Here is a 24,320-nt window from a genome sequence, read left to right as displayed (position 1 = left end):
CGCCGCTGCTGCTGCTGCTAGCGGCGGCAGCGCTGTGTGCGCGGGCGGCCGCCGCCGAGCCCTGCGCCGCGCCCTGCTCGTGCCGCCGCGGCCTGCTGGACTGCAGCCGGCAGCGCCTGCCCAGCGGGCCCGGCCCGCGGAGGATTCCGCCGCTGCCCGCCGGCACCACGGGGCTGTGAGTGAGCGCGGCGGGGCCGGACGGGCGGCGGGCTGTGCGCAGGCCTCGGCCTGGCGGGACGGGCCCGGGCCCGGCGGCGGGGCGGTGCGAGGCCCGGGCTGAAGGGCCGGCAGGGCTCGGCGCTCGGCGTCCTTGTCTCGCTCTGTAGCTCCCTGGCAGGAGGGTGCAGCCGGGTGCGGGTCGGGCTCTCTTCCCGCGTAGCAAGCGTTAAGACAAGAGGACATAGTCTTCAGCTGTGCCAGGGGAGGTTCAAGTTCGGCATCGGGAGGAATTTCTTCACAGAAAGGGTGGTGGGCGTTGGAAGGGGCTGCCCAGGGAGGGTGGAGTGCCATCCCCTGGCGGCGTTCAGGGAGCGGCTGGACGTGGCACTCAGTGCCATGGTGTGATTGACAAGGTGGCGTTTGGTCATAGCTTGGGTTTAATGATCTTGGAGGTGATTGTGTGATTTTGTCCGCGGGATGTTCTCACGGAGCCCGCCGCGGGCAGGGCGGCCCCGGCAGTGATGCCCCAGGGTGGGAGGCAGCTCTGAGGTCTCTGGAGTCTCAGCTGAGCGGGGTGGAGGGGCAGAATCGTTCCCTCCTTTGCTGCTCATGCTGGGGGATCAGCCCAGGGCTCAGGGGCGTGTTCTGGGCTGCAGATGCACGTTTCTGTTGAGCTTCTCATCCTCCAACATCCCCAAGTCCTCCCCAGAGCTGCTCTCAATCCATTCTGTGTCTATCCTCTGTTGTGGCTTTCAGGATTTTGGCACATGAAGCATGGGTGATGTTTTTTCTTCACTAGTACTACTCTAGCAGTTCTGAATCTAAATGAGCTATAATGTATACCAGCTGTTTAAAATTAATCAAAGCCTAATTTTTCTCACAGGATCAAGTCCCTCATATGCTTTTCCCTATTACTTCTGTGATACCATTTCAGCTGGCACTGAGGACTAAAAATTCTTTTTTCCTAATTCTCAAATTACTTGCAGGTGGTGCTTCCAGTGTGTGTGTGTGTGCAGCTTGGTTTTATTTTCACTTTTTGTTTTTAATAAAGCCAGAAGAGCAGAACTTGGTTTTCATGATGGAAGTACTCAGGCAACTAACTTCATTTTTCCTATGAATTTATATATGTTTTGTGGCTAACCTGGTGGGTGATGAAAAGCGTTGTGAAGTTAGGGATTTAGGAAGTTTTTTTTTGTATGTCTGCCCCTTAACATTAGTTTATTCAGAGCAAGGAATGCCCGCCCTGTGTGTGGGGGCAAAGAGAAGCACAATGCTGGTGGTCGCTGCCTCTAGTCCCGTAGTGGTAGGTATGTTTATATATCCTGGTAAGCAGAGAGATGATGAATAGAAATAGTTCAGGTATCAGTTCATTAGCTCAGTAAGTTCCGTTCACAGTAGATTTTTTGGGTGAGCTCAGCTGGCTGCCTGCATTCTGCATCACCACCTCTACAGTGCCACAGTATGCTCAGCTTGGCTGAATTAGGATCATTCTTCATCAGCCATAATCGGTTTGGTATGTGTGTTCTGTTTTATTTACTTAAGAGATGAGTACCACTTAGGCTCAAAATGAATGTTTAGATGATGTTATATACAATACCAGATGAATCTCTAAAATACAAATTTTGCATGTTTGCTCTGTAGTCTGCACAGCTTGGGCCTCCCAATTGCAAAAGCTGCATAAAGGGTGGGTTCCTGTTGGCTTTTCCAGAACAAGGGAATGGCATCTTGTTCTCCAGAATAGCAGGAATCTTAGCTCTGTGAATGATCTCTAAACACAGAAAATCAGCCAATGTATTTCATTCTGTATTTTGTGATCAATTGGTCTGTTTGAAAAAGAAAACTATCAGTAAAAGAATGTAGATATAAATAATGTTAGAATCACTATAAATATCAACTCTACCCAACTCCTTGAAAGAGGACTTATTGTAATGAAAACTTTGTTGTAGTCCAAATCTGAGTAATAATAGAAAAATACTTCCCTGTGCTTTCTGAATTAAAATCTTAATTTCTAACTCAGTAATTAGACAGTAGGCTTTGCAGGGTGGGGGGGATAGCTGGATGTTAGCACATCCTCATCACCCAGGCCCCATGGCTGTCAGTGATTAGGAGGAATTTGGAGGAATTCAGTGTCCCGAATAATCTTAACTTTTGGTCAGTCCTGCAGTAGTTAGGCAGGTGGACTAGAAGGTTGTTGTAGGTTCCCTACCCAGCTAACATATTCTATTATAGTTTTTCTGAAAGCCTTAGAAAAATCAAGTTTCAGTTTTCTATGTGTATTAATCTTGCTTCCAAGATCTATGTCAGTGCCCGCTAGCTGTGCCTGACACACGGGTCGGTCTGGCTCAGAACCCCTGGCCTGGTTTTGCTCATTGGTGGAGTATCTGCACACCTTGAGGGGTGCATTGTTATCTTCTGTGTCCGTTGTCTCCTTCCTCTGCCTGTTGTGCACTGGTTCTTTGGAAACAGCATGGCTTAGTACTTCCTGCTCTGGTTAAACTCTGCTCCAAGATTAGACTGCCAGCACTGGCTGGGTGCTTGCATGTTTGAAAAATTCAGGAAAGTCTACTGTTGTTGTTTGGGATCATATCTCCCTCCACCTGTCTGTGCCAGGCTCCTGTGATGCCCAGAGGCTGGGGCTGAGAGGGGTTCAGGGGAGTGTGGGCAGCTGCAGAGACTGTCTTGAGCATTCAGCCCTCTGAGGTGGGAAGCCTGCTGAGGAGCAGCTCATGCTTGGTTGTTTTTGTGTTTTTGCTAGTGTTTAGGGCTGGCTTAATTACCACATGTACTGAGGAAGCAGAGCTGCAGAATAGTTCTGCAGCTGGCTGCAGTTTTTCTCCTCTCCAGGTTCTCTTGATTTTTTTTTTTAATTGTTTCCAAACCCACACTGCTCTATCGGTATAATTTGCATCTTGGTGTAATTAAAAGAATACATTAACAACTGCCTGACTTGCCATGACACCCAGGATTTTAATAATTCAGCAGAATCTTTACACTGAGCCTGAGTGAAAGTTAACAACTATAATATACTGTAGTCTGTCAATTGTCAGTCCATTTTGTCTTTTAGTAGGTTGTGGTCTTACAGATCAAAAATAGTCTGCCAGAGCTCAAGGAGTGTTTGGACAATGCTCTCAGGCATGTGGTGGAATTTTGGGGTTGGCATGTTCTGGGCCAGGAATTGAACTTAATGATTTTTGTAGGATCAAGTTTGGCCCTCGGTGTATTTGGAGTCAAACACAGGCCCAAAGCTATTGCAGGAACAAAGGAGTTTGTGGATGCTGTGGCTTGTCCAAACCTGGCTGTCAATGGAAATATTTTTAATTATACTCATTCGCATTTTAATATTAATTTTAACAAATACAGTTTTGGTTGCAAAGTGTGATTTTTGTCTCCTGCATCAGCATAGCTGCTGCCTGCCTGATAATCTTAAAACCAACTGTAATAAATACATACAATGCTACTGCAGCAATGATGAAATGATCAGTGATACAGGACCTTACCAGAGGAGCTCATAGGGAGGGGAACCGCTTTGCTGAAAACAGCTTGTTATAGCTCTCCTTGACATCAGAATTGGACATGGGGAGGGAAGCATGGTGCCTTGCTGCTAGGCTGGAACAACTAGCTGGCATAGAACATTTTGAGCTAGAAGAGGTGCAAAAGAATCATCGAGTCCAACTCTTGGCCCTGCATAGGACACCCCAAAATCCCACCCTATCCCCAAGAGCTTTGTCCAAATGCTCCTTGCACTCTGGCAGCCTTGGGGCCCTGACTGCTCCCCTGGGGAGCCTGTTCAGTGCCCAACCAGTCTGTGGGGGAAGAACCTTTTCCTGATATGCAACCTAACCCTCCTCTGACACAGCTCCAGCTGTTCCCTTGGGTCTTGTCACTGCTCAGACAGAGCAGAGATCAGAGCTGCCCCTTGGAGAAAGCTGCAGACCCTGGTGAGTCCTGACCTCAGTCTGTTCTTCTCCAGGCTAAACAAGCTAAGTGACCTCAGCCACTCCTTGTATGGCCCCTTTAGACCCTTCACCATCTTCATAGCTCAGAGACATAAGCTGTGTCTAGTTATTCCTGCCCTCACCAACAGATATCCAGCTGTGGTGAGGGCACCAGTCTTATTCTGCAGGTCTGTTCAGACACAATGACTCAGGCTCTTGATGTGAGCTTTGGGAGATTCATGTCTGGTGCTGGACGTGAACCACCAAAATGTCACACAACTGGGTTGGTTTCACCTTTTGGACTGACATCTGCCTATCCTTTCTGGTGTGGCTGAGACTGTGTTTCCATCACAAACCTGATTTTTTGGTCCATCCTTGCCTCATGTCATGACTAGAGGCAGCCTGTGCTCAGAAATGGATGCATCTGTTGCATTTATGCGCCAAGTCCGAGGCAAAAGTAAAATACTATGTAAAGTTGCAGCAATGGGAATAGCACCAACACCCAGTGTGAGCATTAAAGCTGGATTTAATGAGTCCTGCCCATTGAAAGAGTCCAGCTCCTGCATTTGATTCTTATAAGTAAAACCAACTGGTGCTAAAGCATCTGTCTGTAAGATTCCCAGCCGCAGGGTTCTCTCCGCTCCAGCTTGTTTGGGAATTTTGTGTATGTTGGTCCTTTAAAATAAGCCTCCCTTGGCTACTTAGCATCTTTGGAAAGCTGAGAAAATGGGGATCATGCTGCAGGAAGCAGTTCAATAACAGGCATTTTGTAAGAAATTACTCTCATGTCCCTGCGAAGTTTTTCCTTCTTTCAGTAGACAAGTGTTGTTAATAAAGCTCTGGATTAAAGCCAAAATTCTCTGGTCAGGTACAATCTTCCTATCAAGAAGCTTTAACCAAAGTTTTTTGATTCAAAACAGAGAAACAGAACTGTTTAGACTTCTAATTGTGAATGACCACTAAAACAAGCTCTTTTCTTTAGTGAAGGAGCAACTGTATAAAATACATAAATGCAGTTTCAGACTTGAGATTGCATAAAGTATATATGTTTGGGGTTTGTTGAGGTTTTATTATTATTATTCCAGGAACTAAATAACTTTTTTCTCTGTTGTCTAGGGATTTAAGTCATAATAATTTATTATCATCCAACTGGAGCATTGATTTGTCTGTCCATACTCTCCAAGAAGTGTAAGTTGTTTTTTATGAGGATAAAGTCTAAAGATATCCTACCTAATTCTAATTAGAACGTTTTATTGCATGTCAAGATACCTGGTCTGTCTTGCAGAAATGTTCAGTGTAAGTTAATTAAAAGTTTATGGTGGCAGCACATTTTATGTATAAAACTGTTGTGTTGTGAGCAGAAATCTTTCCCATGAAAGATGAGAGGAACAGTATTTTTAAAGAGAAATGAGGAGTATTTATTCTGGCTATAGCTGATTTTTTAAATGAAAGAGAAGTAATAGTTTCAATGAAAATAAGAAAAGCTAGCCTGTTTCACTGTTCAAATTGTTTAAATTAATAGTATTTAAGCTCTTGGGGAATCTTTTTTGTCAGCTACTAAATATTGTTAATACAGTAAAATTTCTAAATGCATTCATATGAATTATTTCTGCTGTGTACAGAAGGATTTTTTTCTTCTTTGAAGTGTCAGTAATTTTTTTTTCCCTCTATTTAAGGAAAATGAATTACAATGAGCTAAGTGAAATTCCATATTTTGGAGAAACAACTTCCAATATAACTCTTCTCTCATTGTAAGTAATAGCTCATCTGCCTTTTTCTTACTTAACAAAAGGGAGAACCATGTTAGAGTTCTGCTATCAAATTGCAGGAAAACATATTTTTTCTTGAAATACTGCTCATGTGAGGAGCATCAGGGAATATGTAAGCACTCTTTAAAGAAATACAAATCAGTTAGACAATCAAGTCACCCTAAATTACCAATAAAATGCAGTCAACCAAGGTATGCGGCTTTGAAGGGGTGGGATTCAGTCCAGGGGCTTCCCACAAGGACCAGCTCATCTGTTCATATGTCATGGTGGCAAATAGCTCTTGGATTTGCAGAATGGCTTTAGGAATTAACACTTTGGGAAGCATGTTGTGCATGTCCCATTCATGAAGCTCACTACTACTTTGATATACAGATTCCTGTTGCTGTTTCAGCTATGCATCCAGAAGGATGTGATGTTGTGATAATTATATTTACTGCTGGTCTTTTTCAGGGTGCACAATACCATCCCAGAAATAAATGCTGAGCAACTCCAGGTCTACCTTTCATTGGAAAATCTAGATCTTAGTTCTAATCTTATCTCAGAAATTAAAGCCTCTTCCTTTCCACGAATGCAGCTGAAGTACCTGTAAGTATGAGTGTTCGGCTGTCTCTGGAATTCCTGGCTCTACAATGATAATGTTGGAGACCTCATTTACTCATAATTAGTGTCTTGAAGTTGGCATCCTTACACAGCTTTGAACTGGTAGCAGTGCTTAATGGAGCTACAGATGTCCTTGAAATAAAATAGTTTTCATACCAATCTGTATTGTATTTTCCCAAATAACACGGAAAACAGCAATTGCTGTTGTCAGAATGCAGATCTGTAAGCCATAAGGGACAGGGAATAATTTCCGCCCTGTTTGAGTAGATCACTGTGGACATTGTGTTTACCACTTCTTATTGAAACATGGACATGCAGTAAAAATCAGCTCCTCCACCAATTCCTTTAGGAAACAGGATTTAGCTTGGTGATTTAGATTTCTCATGTGACTTTGCGAGGGTCTTGGGTTCTGTTAATCAGTGGTTCCTCTGAGGTGCTTGTGCCATTGTGTTCCTCAAATTCTCTGTGTTCTGAAAGGCCTCTTTCCTTCTTCCTTTCTTCCTTAGGAATCTGAGCAACAACAGAATAACTACTCTAGAAGCAGGTTGCCTTGATAACTTATCTAGCTCACTAATGGTGATAAAACTGAACAGAAATAGGATTAGTGTGATTCCACCAAAGATCTTCAGATTGCCTCATGTGCAGTTTCTGTAAGTAACAGTCTTGAAAACATCCAAACAACATTTACAGCTGAGCTGTTAATCTCACTTGTTCTTGACTTTCACACAGTGATGCTTGTTGCAAGGTGTCTTAATATTTGACTGTCATCTTTATGAAAGGGAACTGAAAAGGAACCGGATTAAAATAGTGGAGAGTCTTACATTCCAAGGATTGGAATCCTTAAAATCCTTGAAAATGCAGCGCAATGGGATTAGCAGACTAATGGATGGAGCATTCTTTGGCCTGGGTAATATAGAGGAATTGTGAGTATGCCTGGCTGTGGAATTTTTTAGCATAAAGAAAATGGCTCTGGGGAGTTGTGTCCTGTATGGTTTCCCTTACGTCAAGGCCATGCTGAGATATTGATGAAATCATAGGAATAGAGTATTTCCCCATTATTTTTATGTCATATCTGGTTACTTCAGAAGTGGTAAGATGCGCTTCCCCACTCCTGGAAGTGTTCAAGGCCAGGTAGAATAGGGCTGAATAGGTTGAATAGAGCAACCTGGTCTAGTGGAAGGTGTCCCTGCCCATGGCAGGGAGTTGGAATTGGAAGATCTTTGAAGTCCCTTCCAACACAAACCAGTCTTGTGAATCCATGATATTGGTCCTCTTTCCATTTTCTTCCTACATGGTGATGAAGAATGTTTGCCTCTGTAGTTGCTTTTTGCTGGTTTCCATTTGCAGTCACCATAATATGGGGTTGTTCTTTCCTCCGTGACTTTGACAGTGTGAACACAAGGATGTATGATGCAATGTTAGCAAGAGACTTTGTTTTAAAAAAGTTTTTTTTGAGAATAGAGATTATAGTTTTGTTTCTGTGACTCAATCCCTGAAGCTGGTGTTTGGTTACTCAGTTCTTCATATGCTTCAGGTCATTTTTAAAATTCAATGGGATTGAAAGAATCATGCATTTTGTGTTGTCTAAGGCTTAAAGTTAGTAAATAATTTTGAGATCCAAAAGGTGAAATTTTGCAATTAGATGTTTCATTGATTATCTGTTTGGCAAACGTTTTTCCCATCTAATTCATTAGAGAACTGGAACATAATAACTTAACAGAAGTAAACAAGGGCTGGCTGTATGGGCTGCGGACATTGCAACAACTCTATGTTAGCCAGAATGCCATCACCAGGATCAGCCCAGATGCATGGGAATTCTGCCAAAGACTTGCTGAGCTGTAAGTCCTGGGCTGCTATTCATTGGGGATTTTTGAAATGTTGCAATTATTGATTAGCAAGAATGAATTACTGAAGGAAGTACTCAATTTTCTTACTAGGCCCATGGTAATGATGTATTTTAATTATAAGTATTCTGTTAGGGAAATTAGAAAACAATAGTTAATCAAGTCAGATAGTATCTTAATAATTAATCCCCCTGCTTGCCTTTAAAGTATTTGTTGAATGTTTTCAGAGACTTGTCATACAATCAGCTCACTCGCCTCAAGGAATCTGCCTTTGTGGGACTTGGTTTATTGGAGAAGCTAAACCTGGGTGACAATCGCATTAATCACATTGCTGATGGTGTCTTTAGAGGTCTGACAAATCTTCAAACCTTGTAAGTACAGAAAACTTCAAACAGAAGTTTCAGTTTAATGCAATTTTAGTTTAAGTGGAGCTTTTGTAAGTAGAGACAGTGGATATTGCACTGTGGGAGCCCGAGATCCTTGCTGGTGCTGCCTTGCCTGCAGGCGTGGTAGGGCTGATAATCTTTTGGCTTGCCAAGATGACAGAATTCCAGCCCAGCTAAAACAAGCCAACCACTCAATTGTAGAGGTAGTAAGAAACAATGACTTGGTGACCTTGAGTGCTCAGATGTGTGTCCTGTGGCTTGAGAGGTGTTGGTACCTTGTGTATCCAGTTGTGGAGCAAATAGCCTGGAGCTCTTTCTTCTGGAGGGTTTCCTTAGGTTTGGAACCTCAGAAACCAAGGACTGAACCCTTTTGTGTTGTAGAAGGTTTGGTTTAGGCCATCTTGCGTATGTGCTGACCTCACAAACATAACAGGGGGGTGTAGAGTTTCTTCTTGCTGTTGAAGGCACAGCTTTGCACTTGCCAGGACCTTTACTGGCAGATCTTGGATATTTCTGAAGACACCCAGTCCTGTCCCAAGTAGATCTGAACAGTTGTAATTGTCCTAAATGTCAGTACTTGAGAAAGGAGTGAAAATTCATAACCCCTCTGTCACTTCATTAAATAAATGCTTAAATAAGCAAATTCACCAGAGAGATTCATGTAAGCAGTCATACTCTGTTAACCTTAATACAACCTTTTAATGAAATAATTAAACCTAATTTCTTAGATTTAGAGTAGCATGAAAAAGAACAAGAGCAGATCAATTAGTAGGTTGTCTTGGGCTCTCAGGGGTGTCAACAGTGAGGGAGGGCCTGGCCCTTTGCCTTGGGGCTGGAATGTGCAGGATAGAGAGCAGTGGTGATTAACAAGGCTCCAAGCATTAGTGCCCAGCCAGGCATGAGGAGCCAACTCCTCTCTCACACAATGAGGGTTTTTCTCTTGGACTGTTCACTCATTTTGCTGAGTGGTCTGAGTAGTGGAGTGTAAAAATACCTCAAAAAACAAGAGATATCATGTGGTTTTAGTTCCATTGTTGGTTGTGTGCTGGTTGTTTGGTGCCTCAGCTGGTGTACATATTTCTGTGTGTGGTTTTAACAAGACTTCTATATTTCAAAGTAAGAAAAATAAGAAAACTGTGTTACCACTGATGGTATCCTGGAGGTTGATCCCAGTCTCTTCCACAATGGTGTTCTACACAGTTTACAGTCTCACATAATGGGAAAGTAGATACTTCATTTTCCCCTCATTAGCACAGGGAAAGAGGTGTTTATATGAGTGATTTATACAGGTGCCTGTGTATGCAGCTAGTTTTGTGTCAGCTGGCTCGTTTGGAAGCTTCATCTAGCTGTTGCGTAGGGTATCAGGTAAAACACAGGGTGGACTATTTTTTATTAGCGGGATTTCCTTTAAATACACTCTGTGCATAGTGGTATCAAAACAGATGCTTTTGGCTCAGTCCATGCCATTCATAGTAAAAATGCAAGTGCACTTATTTCATCTTCTTTCTGAAGAGCATTTAATCCGCTCCAAACTGTATTGCTTTTGCTGTTTAGACCTCTGTTCTCCATGAGGGGCTGAAGTGCTGTGCTGAGGTCAATCAGCAATACCATTAGCTAATAAGATTTGTGAGCAGAGTATCAACTTCATCTTGAAAAGCCATCAAGGTGTGCCTGGCAGGCCTACACTGTAGCCTGGGTGTAATTGCTTAATATGCTAACGCTGGTATAAGCCTGTTACTTGAGAAGATTGCTGCTGGTGTATTGGTTAATTCCCTTACATGACCCAGCTTGCTTGAGGAGCCTCTCCCCGCTCCTGGCAAGTAGTCCATCACATGAAGAGTGCTGGTGAGACCGGGGCTTTCCTTAAATGCCACATCAAGAAGTTGTGCTGCAGAATTTGTTTGTGGTGCTTACTGCAGCACTTATCATGAAGTTTTCCCTTTTGCCCCTCTGAAATGAGAAATTAATCTCCTGACAAGTTTAGTTTTGTAAAAGATTTGAGACTTTCCAGGTGTGCCAGAGCCCCATACCTGGCCTGTCTTCCCTAGCTCACCACTAGCCCTGTTCACAATGATGTTCCAAGTCTTCTTTCTGAGAAATGTCTTCTCCTGCAGGGACTTGCGGAACAATGAGATCTCCTGGGCCATAGAAGATGCAAATGAAGCTTTTGTGGGACTCAGCAGGCTGGATAAACTGTATGTATTACACATTAGGGGAACAACAGCACTTCCCAGGCATGCAGAGAGGGAGAGTGCAAAATATTAAGTAATTGTCAGTCTATGACATGAGGCAGAAAGCCTTTCTCACAGTGTTTCCACTTGTGTGTAACAACCACTTGATGTAGTCCTGGGTTCCTTGTTCAGGAGCATCAGATCCATGTAGCACTGCATTTCCTTACAGCACCAATTTGATGAGATTAAGCATAAGTATTTGACTGCATATATCATTGAATACCTCACTCCCTCTGTGTGATGATTGTCTTTTTTTTTGCTTCTTTGGTTTGGGTAAAAGTTACTACTTATCAAAAGAACAATCCCAAAATACAAAGTAATTTTGAGCAAATTTGAAACACTATTGCATTAACAAAATTCTTGATACTTTGACTGTGCACTTTTCATCCAGTGCCACGTGTTTTGTAGGAAGCTCCATCCCATATAGTTAGAAATGTTGTTCAAATAGCCTGATGTGAGGGTGCAGTCCAGGAAGTTGTGTGCTGGTAGCAGGTTGGTAGTAGGAACTTACTGCTTCATTCTCAAGTTCTACTTACTGCTGTTTCATTCTCCTGACTTAAATTATCTTCTAACCCAAATCTCTAAGCTGAAAATAGAAAAGAAGCCCTGTTCTCAGGAAAATTAGTTGAGCCTTTAAGCTAAAAAGAATAGTATTTAGTCCTGTATCTCAGCTAGAATTAGAAAAAAAAAAAGTAGTTAAGCATCATAGGGTATTTCTTTTGGGTCTTGTTTGTGACCTGATGTTGACATTGACTGGTTTCTGGGCCTTTATTTTCAGAATCTTGCAAGGAAACCAAATTAAGTCAATTACCAAAAAAGCATTCTCTGGTCTCGAGGGACTTGAACATCTGTAAGTATTTTAATTTGTAGAACTCCTAATTATTTGTCAACTTCAGTCTTGTATTTTGTGTGAGATTTAACTGGAGGCAGCATATGAAATCACACTGACTCCTCATTGTGCTTTGCTTAACTTACAGAGATTTAAGCAACAATGCAATAATGTCCATCCAAGAAAATGCCTTTGCCCATGCTCAGCTGAAGGAGCTGTAAGTTCATAACAATTATTTAGAGATTCTTTACAAGCCCTACCTTGGAAAGAATTCTCAGCCATTGTAGGGTTGTTTGAAGTTGTCTGAAGTGTGTCTGCTTTCATCATGAAATATTTGCAGCAATGCTGGTAAAGTATCAACTCAAAGTTGGTAGCAGAATATTTTGATTTAAGGTTTGATAAAATCTTCAACTGCATTTCCTTAGTTGCAATTAGGAGGAGTTAACTTTTTCTTGCAGTACTGAACCATTGAGCTTTTCCTATCCTATGGTTTTGTAGCAAGCTCAGCGCTGTCTGTAGGCAGTAAATAAAACAAATAATTAATCAGTAATCTCTTGGGGATTAGCAAATCCTTGTGTTTTTCTGTGTTTTTCTTCCTATTTTGGGGGGCTAGGGAAGGGCTTTACCATTCACAGCTAGACAAGATTTTGTATGTGCTCGGCAGATGTTTAAGCTGATAGGGTCTTCTGTGGTCTTCAGACATCTGAAGTTATATTATGTGAAATGACCTTCACACCCAAGACTAATACTACTGTAACGCAGTATTTTCTGTGAGATAAAGTCTCTGGCTGTTGTAGTCTGGTCTAAAACTGTTCCTCCATTAGTTAACCTTGGCCAGATGGACTTAGTCTGTAAGATCTGCCGCTGTGAGGAGAATTTCAGGTGTTAAAGTTGCCTTCTCTGATGTATTTTAAAAGTGATGAGTCATTGATATGTGCAGGCAAAGAGCACGATGGAATCCTGGCTTGTTTGGTGCCTCTTTTCTCCCATGACTGGCTGCATCTTAGGACAGATCACTTCTTGTTAAATCCTAGACTGTCTCAAGTCAGTCAAACTCATACTTGGAGTATGGCAAACAAAACTCAGTCCCCCTTGTCTTGAAGTCAGTTCAGAGGTGGTCTGGCACTCCAGTGAATGAGTAATAACACTTAGGAAATTTTGAAAGCACTGTTGTAATCTGGTCTAAAACTGTTCCTCCATTAGTTAACCTTGGTCAGATGGACTTAGTCTGTAAGATCTGCCGCTCTGAGGAGAATTTCAGGTGTTAAAGTTGCCTTCTCTGATGTATTTTAAAAGTGATGAGTCATTGATATGTGCAGGCAAAGAGCACGATGGAATCCTGGCTTGTTTGGTGCCTCTTTTCTCCCATGACTGGCTGCATCTTAGGACAGATCACTTCTTGTTAAATCCTAGACTGTCTCAAGTCAGTCAAACTCATACTTGGAGTATGGCAAACAAAACTCAGTCCCCCTTGTCTTGAAGTCAGTTCAGAGGTGGTCTGGCACTCCAGTGAATGAGTATAACACTTAGGAAATTTTGAAAGCAGATGGTAGGGAAGAAGAGACCCATTGTTGTTTTCTGTTGGTAGGTTTTCTGTGGAGCAGAGAAAACAAGCTGCAGTTGGTATCTGTGTGAAACAAATCACTTTTGGCCTTAAATATTTATCAGCTGGCATTAAAATGAGAATTGAGGCTTCTGCTAATTTCATAATGGCAGTTGTGTTTAGTTTGAAACATGGAGCTGTGCTGCAATGCTATGTTCTTTTAATTGCTCTAAAGGGGGATGAGATAATTGTAAAGACAGGCTTAGTAGTTTTGGGATTTTTTTTTTTTAGAAGTTGAAACTGAGTTTTTATTCTCCAGGATTAAAATGAAATGTTAGGTTTTAATGCTGACATAGAGGGACTGATTTGAGCATAAATACCCAAGATTTTATAATAAATACCCATACTGTAAATCTGATGTGTCTGTATGTGTATGCTTTAAGTTGCTTTGCTGTGTGAAATCACAGCATGTGAAATAAACTTCACTCACCCTTTTGTTTTGCCCTGTTTCTGCAGAGTGCTGAACACAAGCAGTTTGCTCTGTGATTGCCAGCTGAAATGGCTGCCCCAGTGGCTCAGTGAGAGCCATTTGCTGCAGACTGTCAGTGTCAGCTGTGCTCACCCTGAGTGGCTGGCAGGACAAAGCCTTCTCAGTGTGGACCTGGATGCCTTTGTTTGCGGTTTGTATTTCTAGTGACTTTTGATACAGAAGCACAGTAACACAAGTCTTGTAGCTGAAATCAAGCTGTGGTTGCTGGGGAGGTACTTGGTCCTGGCTGTGGTGCCCATGTGGGCCCATGTACATCTCTGAGTCTGCTGTGAGTTTGGGGTTTAATTCTGCATCTCTTTGCTCTGTTTTGTGGTGTTTGAGCACTGGAGTTAACCCGAAGGTAGTGCTGTTGGGCATTGTTTTTTATTTAGCTCACTAGTAAGAAGGGATTATGCTTTCGTTCTCCCTGCTTATGACTACCTTTAGCTTTGTAAGGTCTGTTTGATACTTTCTTCCTGCTTCTTGCCCATACCAGCAGAATATTGCAGAATCATAAAATAGTTTGGGTTGGAAGGGACCTTAGAGATCATCCAGTTCCAACCCCTGCCATAGACAGGAACACCTTCCATGAGAACAGGTTGCTCCAAGCCCTGCCCAACCTGGCCATAAGCTCTTCCAGGAATGGGACAGCCACAGCTCGGGGCAAGAATTAGAGTAGTTCAGGCTCTGGCACATTTCCTGGTGCTCTATAACTGTGATGTTTATGGTGGTCTCAAACTCTTTGCCCAGAGTCTGCGTGAAGCCTGTGGCAGGCCTGATGTTTCCTTTTCCTGGTGAGCAATTTTATAACAGTTATTTGTGTATGTGCAATTCTTTCATTGCTTTGTTATTGTAGCCTTTGCCACCAATCATGTAGGTGCACACACCCACTTCTCCACTCCAGTACAACCACGGTGGCATCTGACAGAGCTCTGCACGTGTCTGTGAGAGTGTCTTTGCTAAATCTGTGGATATGGAAATCAGTTTCATCGAGTGGGATGAGTTAGTGAAGTTCCGGCTTGTTATGCTTTGTGCTTGTAGAACTTCAAGGCTCTTCAGGGTATTTAAGCTATCTGAAAGTAAGTCTCAGTCCTTCATAAAGTGGCCTGGCTCTTCAGCTGAGCAGGATTTTTGAGTGTGATCTAAATATAGCAAGTTTCAGACAGTTGGACAAAAGGCAGGGCTGCTTGGCACTACACTTCCACACTGATTGTTTTTAATGCTGATTCTTCTGCCTCCTTCACAGCTTGATTTCCAGCTCAAAACAGCTGAATTTGTGCCCCTCAAACATCTGTTCCCAACGTTTTGGTTTTGCTTACATTGTCTCTTGAGTGAGTTTTCTTGCAATATTAATTGAAGTTTAAGAGGAAAGTAGCTAATCTCGGTGCTTTTCTTTTCAGATAATTTCCCTAAACCACAGATCAGAGTCCACCCCGAGACCACGGTGGCCCTGCGAGGCACAAATGTGACCCTGATGTGCACTGCTGTGAGCAGCAGTGACTCTCCCATGGCCACGGCCTGGCGCAAAGACAGCGAGGTCCTCTACGATGCCGACGTTGAGAGCTTTGCCAGGTACCAGCAGCAAAGTGGGGAGGTGCTGGAATACACCACTGTCCTGCACCTCTTCAATGTGAATTTCACTGATGAAGGGAAATACCAGTGCATTGTCACCAATCACTTTGGCTCCAATTATTCCAACAAAGCCAAGCTGACTGTCAATGGTAAGTGATAGTGGTAAAAAAGGAGAAACACTCTGAATCTAAAACTCCATTTAAGTAGCTGCTAGTCTATTTTTCACTAAAGCTGGCCCAAAATACTCTTGCAAATATCAGTGGGATTTAGGTATATCACGCATAATTTTATAAAGCTGCGAAGAAGTGATTTTTTTTTTTTTGTGGGTGAGAAGCCTCTGTTCACTTTTTGAAAGTGACATTTATCTCCCGTGCTTTGTTAGAACACAATTAGTTGCTCATCTCATTAGTTGGAGATGGAATTCTTTAAACTAAAAGCTCCCTCTACTGTCTCCTCAGAACTCAGCACCTTTCCCACATGTTTGTAAAACTGGGAAGACTCATCAGACAATAAGTGGTAAAAACTCTGAAAAGTCAAAAGTGAAGTTTGTTTTTATTTTTAGTCATCATAATTCTGTTTGTTTTGAGGGAAGGGGAGCTAAGAAGACGATGTTCATATCAATGAGCAGACCACTGGTCCTCACAGTATCTCAGAGCAGAGGTGATGAGATGGAAGCTTACCTTCCCTGTTAGCAGAAAAAAAAATGTGGCAAAGACTTTTCCCTTGATTCTTCCCATGAGAAATCATCATGTTCACATCATCTTAGAGAACTTAATGGCTTTAAACTGAAATAGAGTATGTTTGCATTGGATATTAGGAAAAAAATTTCTCTCTGTGAGGTTGGCAAGGCTGTGGTACAGGTTGCCCAGAGAAGCTGTGGCTGCCCCATCCCTCTAAGTGTTCAAGGCCAGGCTGGACAGGGCTTGGAGCAAGCTGGGGAAGTGGAAGGTGTCCTTGCCCTTGGGCATACATTGTCTTAAGGGTCTCTTCCAAAGCATACTGTGATTCTATGAACACTGTAGATACTGTATTTAAATTTTGGGAGAAAGGCTCTTAGAAATAACCACTGAAAATTTGTGCAGTTCTTCAGAAGAATCTGTTGCTCTCTCTTATGGAGTGTTTCACATATGTTTTCAAATTTCCTCTCTGCTGTGGAGCTTTTGCTGCATTTTACCTGATAATGAAAATGCTGACTCGATGTCCCCTTTGATCCAGAGCTCCCTTCTTTTCTGAAAACTCCCATGGATCTCACTATCCGCACCGGGGCAATGGCCCGGCTGGAGTGTGCTGCTGAGGGCCACCCCCCCCCACAGATCTCCTGGCAGAAAGATGGTGGCACAGACTTCCCTGCTGCAAGAGAGAGGAGGATGCACGTCATGCCTGAGGATGATGTGTTCTTCATTGCAAATGTGAAGATGGAAGACATGGGGATCTACAGCTGCATGGCCCAGAACATCGCAGGGGGACTCTCAGCCAATGCCACCCTGACTGTGCTGGGTAAGTGTGGCTGGCCTGTGCTGGCTCATGGATCCCTGCACATCTGCACTGGAAGTGTAGCTTAGCTATAACTAGCAAGTTGAAATGGTGGAGAATGAAGTTAAAACACAAAGAGCAGCACTTGGTGTGATGTTTACACAGGGAAGCTTTAGGAACTGAGTTGCAGAGCTGCTGGTGGAGTTGGAGTTAGCATGATCTTTGCAGGGAGCTGAGGGGCATATCTTAGTCCAGCAGTGTCGATCAGGCAAGTAATTTGTGTTGCCTTATAGCAAATTTTGTTACAGGTAACAAACTTGATATGAAGAAGACCAGTGGGATCTTGGGATGCATGAGGAAGAGCATTGCCAGTAGGTCAGGGAGGTGATCCTGCCCCTTTGCTCAGCCCTAGTGAGGCACATCTGGAGTGCTGTGTCCAGTTCTGAGCTCCTCTGGACAAGAGGGATGCAGAGTCCCTGGAGCAAGTCCAGCAGAGGCTACAGAGATGATGAAGGGACTGGAGTATCACTCTTACAAGGAAATGGTGAATGGTTGGACTTGATAATCATAGAGGCCTTTTCCAACCTAAATGATTTCATGATTCTGTGAAAGGCTTATGGAATGGGCTTGTTCAACCTTGAGAAAAGATGTCTGAGAGGAGCCCTCATCAACGTGTGTCCATGTCTGCAGGGAGGGGTCAGAGCATGGGCTTGGCTGTGCTTGGTGGTGCTCAGCAATGGGACAAGAGGCCATGGGCAGAAACTGATGCACAGCAAGCTCTGCATGAATGTGAGGAAGAACTTCTTTACTGTGCAGGAAGAGGCTGCCCAGAGTGGAGTCTCCCTCACTGGACATGATCCAGAACCATCTGGATGAAATCCTGTCCCGTGTACTCTGGGATAACCCTGCTTGAGCAGGGAGGTAGGACCAGATGACCCACTATGGTTCCTTCCAAGCTGACCCATTCTGTGAACTATGCTGAGTAATAATGGAAGGTCAGTTTCTTCCAGAGTACAGCATTTTTTGAAGACACTGACTCTTAACATTATGGCCAAATGTAGAATTGGACTGGCACAGGTTTCCCAAAGCAACTGCAGCTGCTCCAGCCCTGGAAGTGCTTGAGATGCTTGGATGGGGCTTGGAGCTACTTGGTCTAGTGGAAGGTGTCCCTCTCTATGGGAGGGGATGGGACAGGATGATCTTTGAGGTCCCTTCCAACCCAAACCATTATAGATTAGATTCCATGATTCTTTGAAGTTATCTTACAATTTCTCTTTTTGTCCCAGAAACTCCTTCCTTCATGAGGCCCCTGGAGGACAGGACAGTGACCCGAGGTGAAACTGCTGTCCTGCAGTGCATAGCTGGTGGCAGTCCTGCCCCTCGCCTCAACTGGACCAAGGACGATGGTCCCTTGACAGTCACCGAGCGGCATTTCTTTGCTGCAGCAAATCAGCTCCTCATCATAGTGGATGCAGGACTGGAGGATGCTGGGAAGTACACGTGCATCATGTCCAACACACTGGGCACTGAGCGTGGCCATATTTACCTAAATGTCCTGGCGTCCCCCAACTGTGATTCTTCCCAGGGTGCCATTGTCCATGAAGAGGATGGCTGGACAACAGTAGGGATTGTGATCATCGTTGTTGTGTGTTGTGTGGTGGGAACATCCTTGGTGTGGGTTATCGTCATCTACCACATGAGGAGAAAGAATGAAGACTACAGCATCACTAACACAGGTTAAGTGTCAAATCAACAGTCTCTGGTCTTGTTTTTAGTCCAAAACACTTGAAATTTCTGGATTCATTACAAATGGATAAGATTAAAGAACTGAAGATTTCCTTCTAAAATCCCTTCAGGGTTTTGCTCAAATTCCTCAATTTTAGAAGTTCTTTTAAATACCAGAAGTGTGCTAATTCTATTACTTATACACTAGGTTTGCCCTACATTGAGGAAAAACAGTAAAGTTGGAAGTAGATATTTTAATAAACTTAGAAATGTTTTCAGGGCCTGGAATAATAGGTGTAAAGTTTCTTTCTGGCTCTGTCAGCTTTGAATTGGCCGTCTGGATTTGTAATTACTGGGGCAGAAAAAAGATACCTACACGTGAATTGAAATTCTGGATATTCTTGTTAATGTGAGGAATAGTGTTGGTAATATCTTGAAATCTTCACACTGTTTAATGCTGCCAATGTTAATTCTGCCTTGCAGAGGAGATGAACCTACCTGCTGACATTCCCAGCTACCTGTCCTCCCAAGGAACACTGTCTGAGCCTCAGGAAGGCTACAGTAACTTGGAGGCAGGGAGCCATCAGCAGCTGATGCCTCCAGCTGGCAGCTACATGCACAAAGGCACAGATGGTAAGCAAAGGCCTCAGGTGTGTTGCCAGTGCCTCATCAGGATGCCAATGCACAGTCTCATCCTCACAGCTTAAGTGTCAAGATAGATATTTATCCTGTTTCTTTCCTTTGGCATCTCAAGAGCCCAGGCAGAAGAGGTGGAAATAGATTTTGATTGGAAGATGACTAGCTGTGACTCCTATCCTCGGTATAAAATTGGCTGGTTGGTTGGTTGGCTTGTTTTAAGGTTGGTTGGCTTGTTGCAACTAAGGGGTCTGCACTATTTCCCTACCTTGTTTGGACAGGTAGGGAAATAGGACAGGTAGGGAAAACATTTTCTGGATGTTTGTGTCATTGAGCGTGCAGAGATGCTTTCTTTGCCATCAAAATGCTGAGGACTCATTACTCGTTATATAGGCTGGCTTGAAAATTGATCCTCAGTGTAAGTTTTTGACACCTGTCCATGATCCCTCCAGTGCAGTCCCACTGCACTAGGGTCTGTATCAGGAAGGAGTTGAGAAGCAGCTCATCTGAGTGACTGGTTGGCTCTGATGTGGGTGGGCAGGCAGGGGCAAGTCAGGTCCAAGATGGATGTGGGCAGGTATCCCAGTTTAATCCCTAGGCTGTTTCACCCAAGCTGGCTGGATCTGTGCTGAACTTTTTTGCCCATGAAATAGGGGAACATGTCTGTTGTTCCCCATGTCAGCTTCAAAAGGGGACTGCTGTGGAGAATTTGGATGGTGGGAACCTGGGGGGTTTCTCATGTGATCTCTCAAGCAGAGTACTCTGTTACTCGTTTAAGTGTAAAAAGACCTTTCAATCTGTGCTGCTGTAATAAATGATCATACCAGGACATAAAGCCTATAGAAATCTGGCATCCTCATCCTCTGAGAGTATTTTCTTTTTCCATTGTGTTCATTAGGTGGTGCAGCACCATTAGTGATCTGCTCAGATTGTTATGACAATGCCAACATCTACTCCCGGACCCGAGAGTACTGTCCCTATGCCTTCATCACCGAGGAGGACCCCCTGGACCAAGCACTCCCGAATCTCATGGTGCAGATACCCAAGGAAACGTACACAGCATGCACCCAGAATGAAACCAGTGCTCTGGGTAATCTCTTAGTGGACAGAGATGTGCCTGTCTTCCTTACCAACCATGACAAAAAAACTGATAAGAAAATCTCTTCCCAGCAGATTATTGGTGAGTGTCCACTTTTCCTTTTGTTGCTTTGTATTCCCTGGTCATTTTGGCTTTCATTATGCTGCCCTTCACTATTGACACACAGCTTCAAGTGCCAGTAGTTTGTGGAATAACTCACGTTTATTAACCACTTATTCTCCAAATGCCCATGTTGCATCAGCAAGCAACAGCTTACATCTAGTACCTGAGATTGAAGAGGATGATGTTAAAAAGATAGAATTTCTTAATTTGCAGGTGTAAGTTTGTGGAATGTGAGCCTTTGCTTATACTACAAGGGCATGTATTAACCAAATGTTGGAGCTTCATATATGAAATTCAAATAGCCTTTCTGTTTGAGCTGGCCTGAAGTTCAAAAAACTCCCTAAACTGGTTATTTTTATGTTGACTTTGTTCCAGATCAGCTTTTTAAAAATTCACACTGAAGCTCTGTGTGCTCCTGATTACTGTAAGAGATAGCTGGAAAATGAGAGCATCTAGTAAAATATACTCTCAAAACCAGAGAAAATCAGCTCAGAAGGATTGTAATTGCCGAGTCACAGAGCTCAAATCTTTTAAAAATCTGTGTGATTGATCTCTGCTCTTTGTGCCAGTGACAGCACCTGAGGGGACAGCTGGAGCTGTTTGGGTTGGGTATCAGGAAAAGGTCCTTCCTGCAGTGGGTGCTCGGGCACTGCCCAGGCTCCCCAGGGAATGGTCATGGCCCCAAGGCTGCCAGAGCTCAAAGAGTGTTTGGACAGCGCTCTTCGTGCACAGGGGGGAATTTGTTGGGGTGTCTGTGCAGGGCCAGGAGTTGGACTGGATGGTCCTTGAGGGTCCCTTCCAACTTAGGATATGCCTTCATTCTATGAACTTGCTTCTGTTCATCTTCTCATTTTTCTCCCTCAGAGCCCTTGCAGGTTCCTCTGTGGGGAGGCAGCAGAGACCTGGCTTGCTCTCGCCCGCAGTTCCTGCAGCATCCGTTGGCCCACGAGGCCCCGCAGCCACTCCGGGGCGAGCGGGACCGGGCATCGCCCCGGCCCTGCCGCCGGCTCCGGGAGGAGAGTTTTGATTTTAACAGGACACACAGTGAAACCACATAAAACACTCACAAAGCCTTGAAAGCAAATCCACATTGACTGACTGTATTTACTACCTCAGTACTAACCCCAAGGCCAAAGATGCTTGTGTACATGTCTGCAAGTACTAAATAGTCAGACTCTCTTGGAAGAGATGGCACATGCCCTTTTTTCTGCAATTTTTCCATTGGAAATGGGAATGTGCGCCAGGGAACACATGGAAAATCAGTGCCATTTACAAAAATAGTATTAAAACATGGATTGTGTGATGCTGGAAGCAGTCTTTGTGGTGGTGCATGTTTTGGAAAGCTCTCAAGAACGTGTGTAGCTATTTCACAGTGCTTTGTCTGCTTGGAAACAAACCATCAGGGCCTCCTCAAGGAATTCCCCCGGAAAGTGTAAAACTCTTGGCCAGCTTTTCCTTCCTTAGACTGTTGGCAGGTGTCTGTTGCCAGTCTAAATTTGGGGCTTGTTTTCTTCTATGAATAATGGACTCTAGTTGTAAATAAACTCACATTTATAAATATTTTGTATACAATGAGCATATAAATGTGTTGACTGTAATGTAAATTATTTTTTATTGCGCCAAAGTGTGTATCATACTGTTAGTCTTGACAGCTGCATATCAAGCCATATGGGGAGCTTGGGGGGGACCAAAAGCTTGTTTGTGAGGGAATAGAGCTGTCTGTTTTGAAAAGTGCATTTACTTATAGATATGTGGTAGAACTGTGATATTGATGAATTTCATTGTTGCCTACAACTGTGTGCCTGGCTGACCTGGCTGCAAGCTGATCCATTTCATGATAATGGCAGAATTTCAAGGTTTATCTAAGCTTTTATCTATAAAAAACTCCTTTGTATTGTATCTGCTGAGAGGGTCTCCATATGTTTCCTAGCTGACAGTTAAGTGAACTTTTTAAAAGAATCTGGTGATGAAAAGCACGAGGTAAATTGAGAGAGCACTTGATGAGTACTTATTTCTTCTGCATAGCCAAAGGCATATGGAGTCTAAAACACTGATCCTTTTCTGTTGTAAAATATCAGGCTACATTGTTGAACTAATAGTTCCCTTAAATCTTAGTGTGGTCAAAATGTTTAAATATTTGACAGGTGGGAAATGATACAATGCAGGGAACCCCTCACTACTGAAAAATTTTGCTGACACAGAGGAAGCTCAGACTCCATAGTTTCAGTGAGATGTGAGTGAGAAAATGAGGAAGAACAATGACATTATAAAGGGTTCCTGGAAAGTTGTTCCTTTTGGCGGAAAATGCCCCTTTTTTCTAGAAGGTGGTAAAAGACTCCTCAGGGATGGGTTTTCAGCAGGTACCTTGTGCTCTGTGGTCATGCCTTTAGAGTCAGGTGCTTCCTTCCTGGTCACTGCTGCCTGCTTTGGAGCTGTAGGATTTGTACCCAAATAAAACCATCTGTGTGATATTTTTATAAAGACAGAAACCCCTTTTTGGCCCAGCTCATTTGTAGGTATGTGAGAATTCCCATTGATCTATTCCTGGACTGAAAGGTTTGCAACTCAATTGTCAGGTCTAGTTGTGCAGGATCACAGCAGAATTTAGACTGTGGTGAAGTATTTGAGTACACGAGTGGGGAAACACTGGGACTAATGCTGCTTTTCCCATGGCTCTTTGGACAGGAATAATAGTCAAGTTGTTGCAAATGAGTAAATATTTTAAGGCCTTTTCCCATACTCTCAAAGCCAGCATGGCTGCTTTGGTAGATAGCAGCTTTATTGGGAAGGGGATGCAATTGTCCTTGACCTTTGGGTAAAATAGAGAGAAACATAGGTCTGTAAATTTTGGGATTCTGACAGGTGATTTTTTTTTTTAATTATCAGTTCATTTCTGTCTTGGTTTTATTTCCTCCAGACTTTTTCCTTCCCAGACAGCATTTAAGGCACAGTGCTTATTCAGTTCTTATTCTGAATCCAAAGTGATCCCTGCTGCAGGGACTAGGCACTTTAAATCAGTTTAAGTCCAGATGAAAAGGGTCATGCCATGAAACTACAGCAGCAGCAAAGCCTTATCATTTTGGGCTGCTCTCTCAGCCAGTAGTCACTCAGGATACTGGGACAAAGTGCTGCTGGCATCTGTGATTCCCAGCAGTGGGAAAACTGCATCCCTGCTGCTGCTGCTCTCTCATCGCCGTTTGGCAAATGCCTTGTTCCTAATTCTTTCATTCCTCTCTCACTTCGTGGGAGCTGAGCTCACACAGATCTGTCACAGTGCAGCTGGCATTGTCCAGACCCTGAGAGTACTTGGGGTACAACTCCCTGGATCAAGGGAATTCCTCACCTTTAGGTAGGTGAGACCTGCTTGTCCTGGGCCAGGGCTTTAAAATCACTGCTGTCTGCACCGGGACTGTGCTGGCTGTCAGAGAGCTAAAGCTGCTCTGATTTCTGTGAGAGAGTGGCCTATAAATGCTGAATCCTGAATTAAGACATTTACATCCTTCCATGAGCATTTAAAATCCATAAGCTGGTTGTAAATAGCTGATGCTTGTAAGTAGGTGATACTTTGCTGTACTGTGGTAAAACTTCTTTGGTAGACTTGGAGGAGAAAATCATGTGTGTCTTTTTTTCCCCTTTGCAGAGGGACAGAGTGGCCTTTCTTTTTTCGGTAAAAACAAGCAATTGCCTCAATCAATGCCAAAGCGCTACCGGGACAGGAACTGAGGGGGGTCAGAAGCAGCAAGAGCAAACTGCTTGTGTTCCCTCTTGCTATTTCCTATTGTCTATTTATATTTTTTTCACAGCAGAATGTATATTTTGTATAGCATATGTAATATATGTTTGTCCATTGTAACATATGTCCAAACAATAAAATGCTGTATACATTGA

The 24,320-nt window shown here is 43.4% G+C and overlaps 1 protein-coding gene across 6 annotated transcripts; it reads left to right on the top strand.

Moving 5' to 3' along the window:
• The first annotated feature begins 6 nt into the window (after window positions 1-6).
• On the top strand, window positions 7-24,320 carry LRIG2 (leucine rich repeats and immunoglobulin like domains 2). 6 transcript variants are annotated; one of them, XM_041426974.1, is made up of 19 exons: window positions 62-175; window positions 4,016-4,097; window positions 5,211-5,282; window positions 5,771-5,845; window positions 6,314-6,448; window positions 6,970-7,113; window positions 7,243-7,386; window positions 8,158-8,301; window positions 8,535-8,678; window positions 10,808-10,888; window positions 11,703-11,774; window positions 11,902-11,970; window positions 13,813-13,976; window positions 15,226-15,546; window positions 16,613-16,894; window positions 18,157-18,606; window positions 19,079-19,228; window positions 20,130-20,411; window positions 21,297-24,320. In XM_041426974.1, the coding sequence occupies exons 4-19, from the start codon at window positions 5,775-5,777 to the stop codon at window positions 21,488-21,490; spliced, it is 2,847 nt and encodes a 948-aa protein (XP_041282908.1). In that variant the 5' UTR covers window positions 62-175; window positions 4,016-4,097; window positions 5,211-5,282; window positions 5,771-5,774; the 3' UTR covers window positions 21,491-24,320. The 6 variants fall into 6 exon arrangements, 5 of the variants coding, with proteins under 5 accessions (XP_041282909.1, XP_041282907.1, XP_041282906.1 ...); XM_041426975.1 differs by lacking the exon at window positions 4,016-4,097 and having other exon boundaries at window positions 7-175; XM_041426973.1 differs by lacking the exon at window positions 4,016-4,097 and having other exon boundaries at window positions 41-1,462.

This window comes from Onychostruthus taczanowskii, unplaced genomic scaffold (genome assembly GCF_017590055.1).
Source record: "Onychostruthus taczanowskii isolate IOZ18803 unplaced genomic scaffold, ASM1759005v1 scaffold97, whole genome shotgun sequence".
Lineage (NCBI taxonomy): Eukaryota > Metazoa > Chordata > Aves > Passeriformes > Passeridae > Onychostruthus > Onychostruthus taczanowskii.
This window is presented reverse-complemented; position numbering and strand designations above follow the sequence as displayed.

Bases quoted from the DNA above. Each gene is read 5' to 3' on its own strand.
- LRIG2 (XM_041426975.1), top strand. From the start codon at position 5,775: ATGAATTACAATGAGCTAAGTGAAATTCCATATTTTGGAGAAACAACT. The intron at 6,449-6,969 runs GTAAGTATGAGT...TTTCTTCCTTAG, and splicing joins CGAATGCAGCTGAAGTACCT to GAATCTGAGCAACAACAGAA. The intron at 7,387-8,157 runs GTGAGTATGCCT...CTAATTCATTAG, and splicing joins CTGGGTAATATAGAGGAATT to AGAACTGGAACATAATAACT.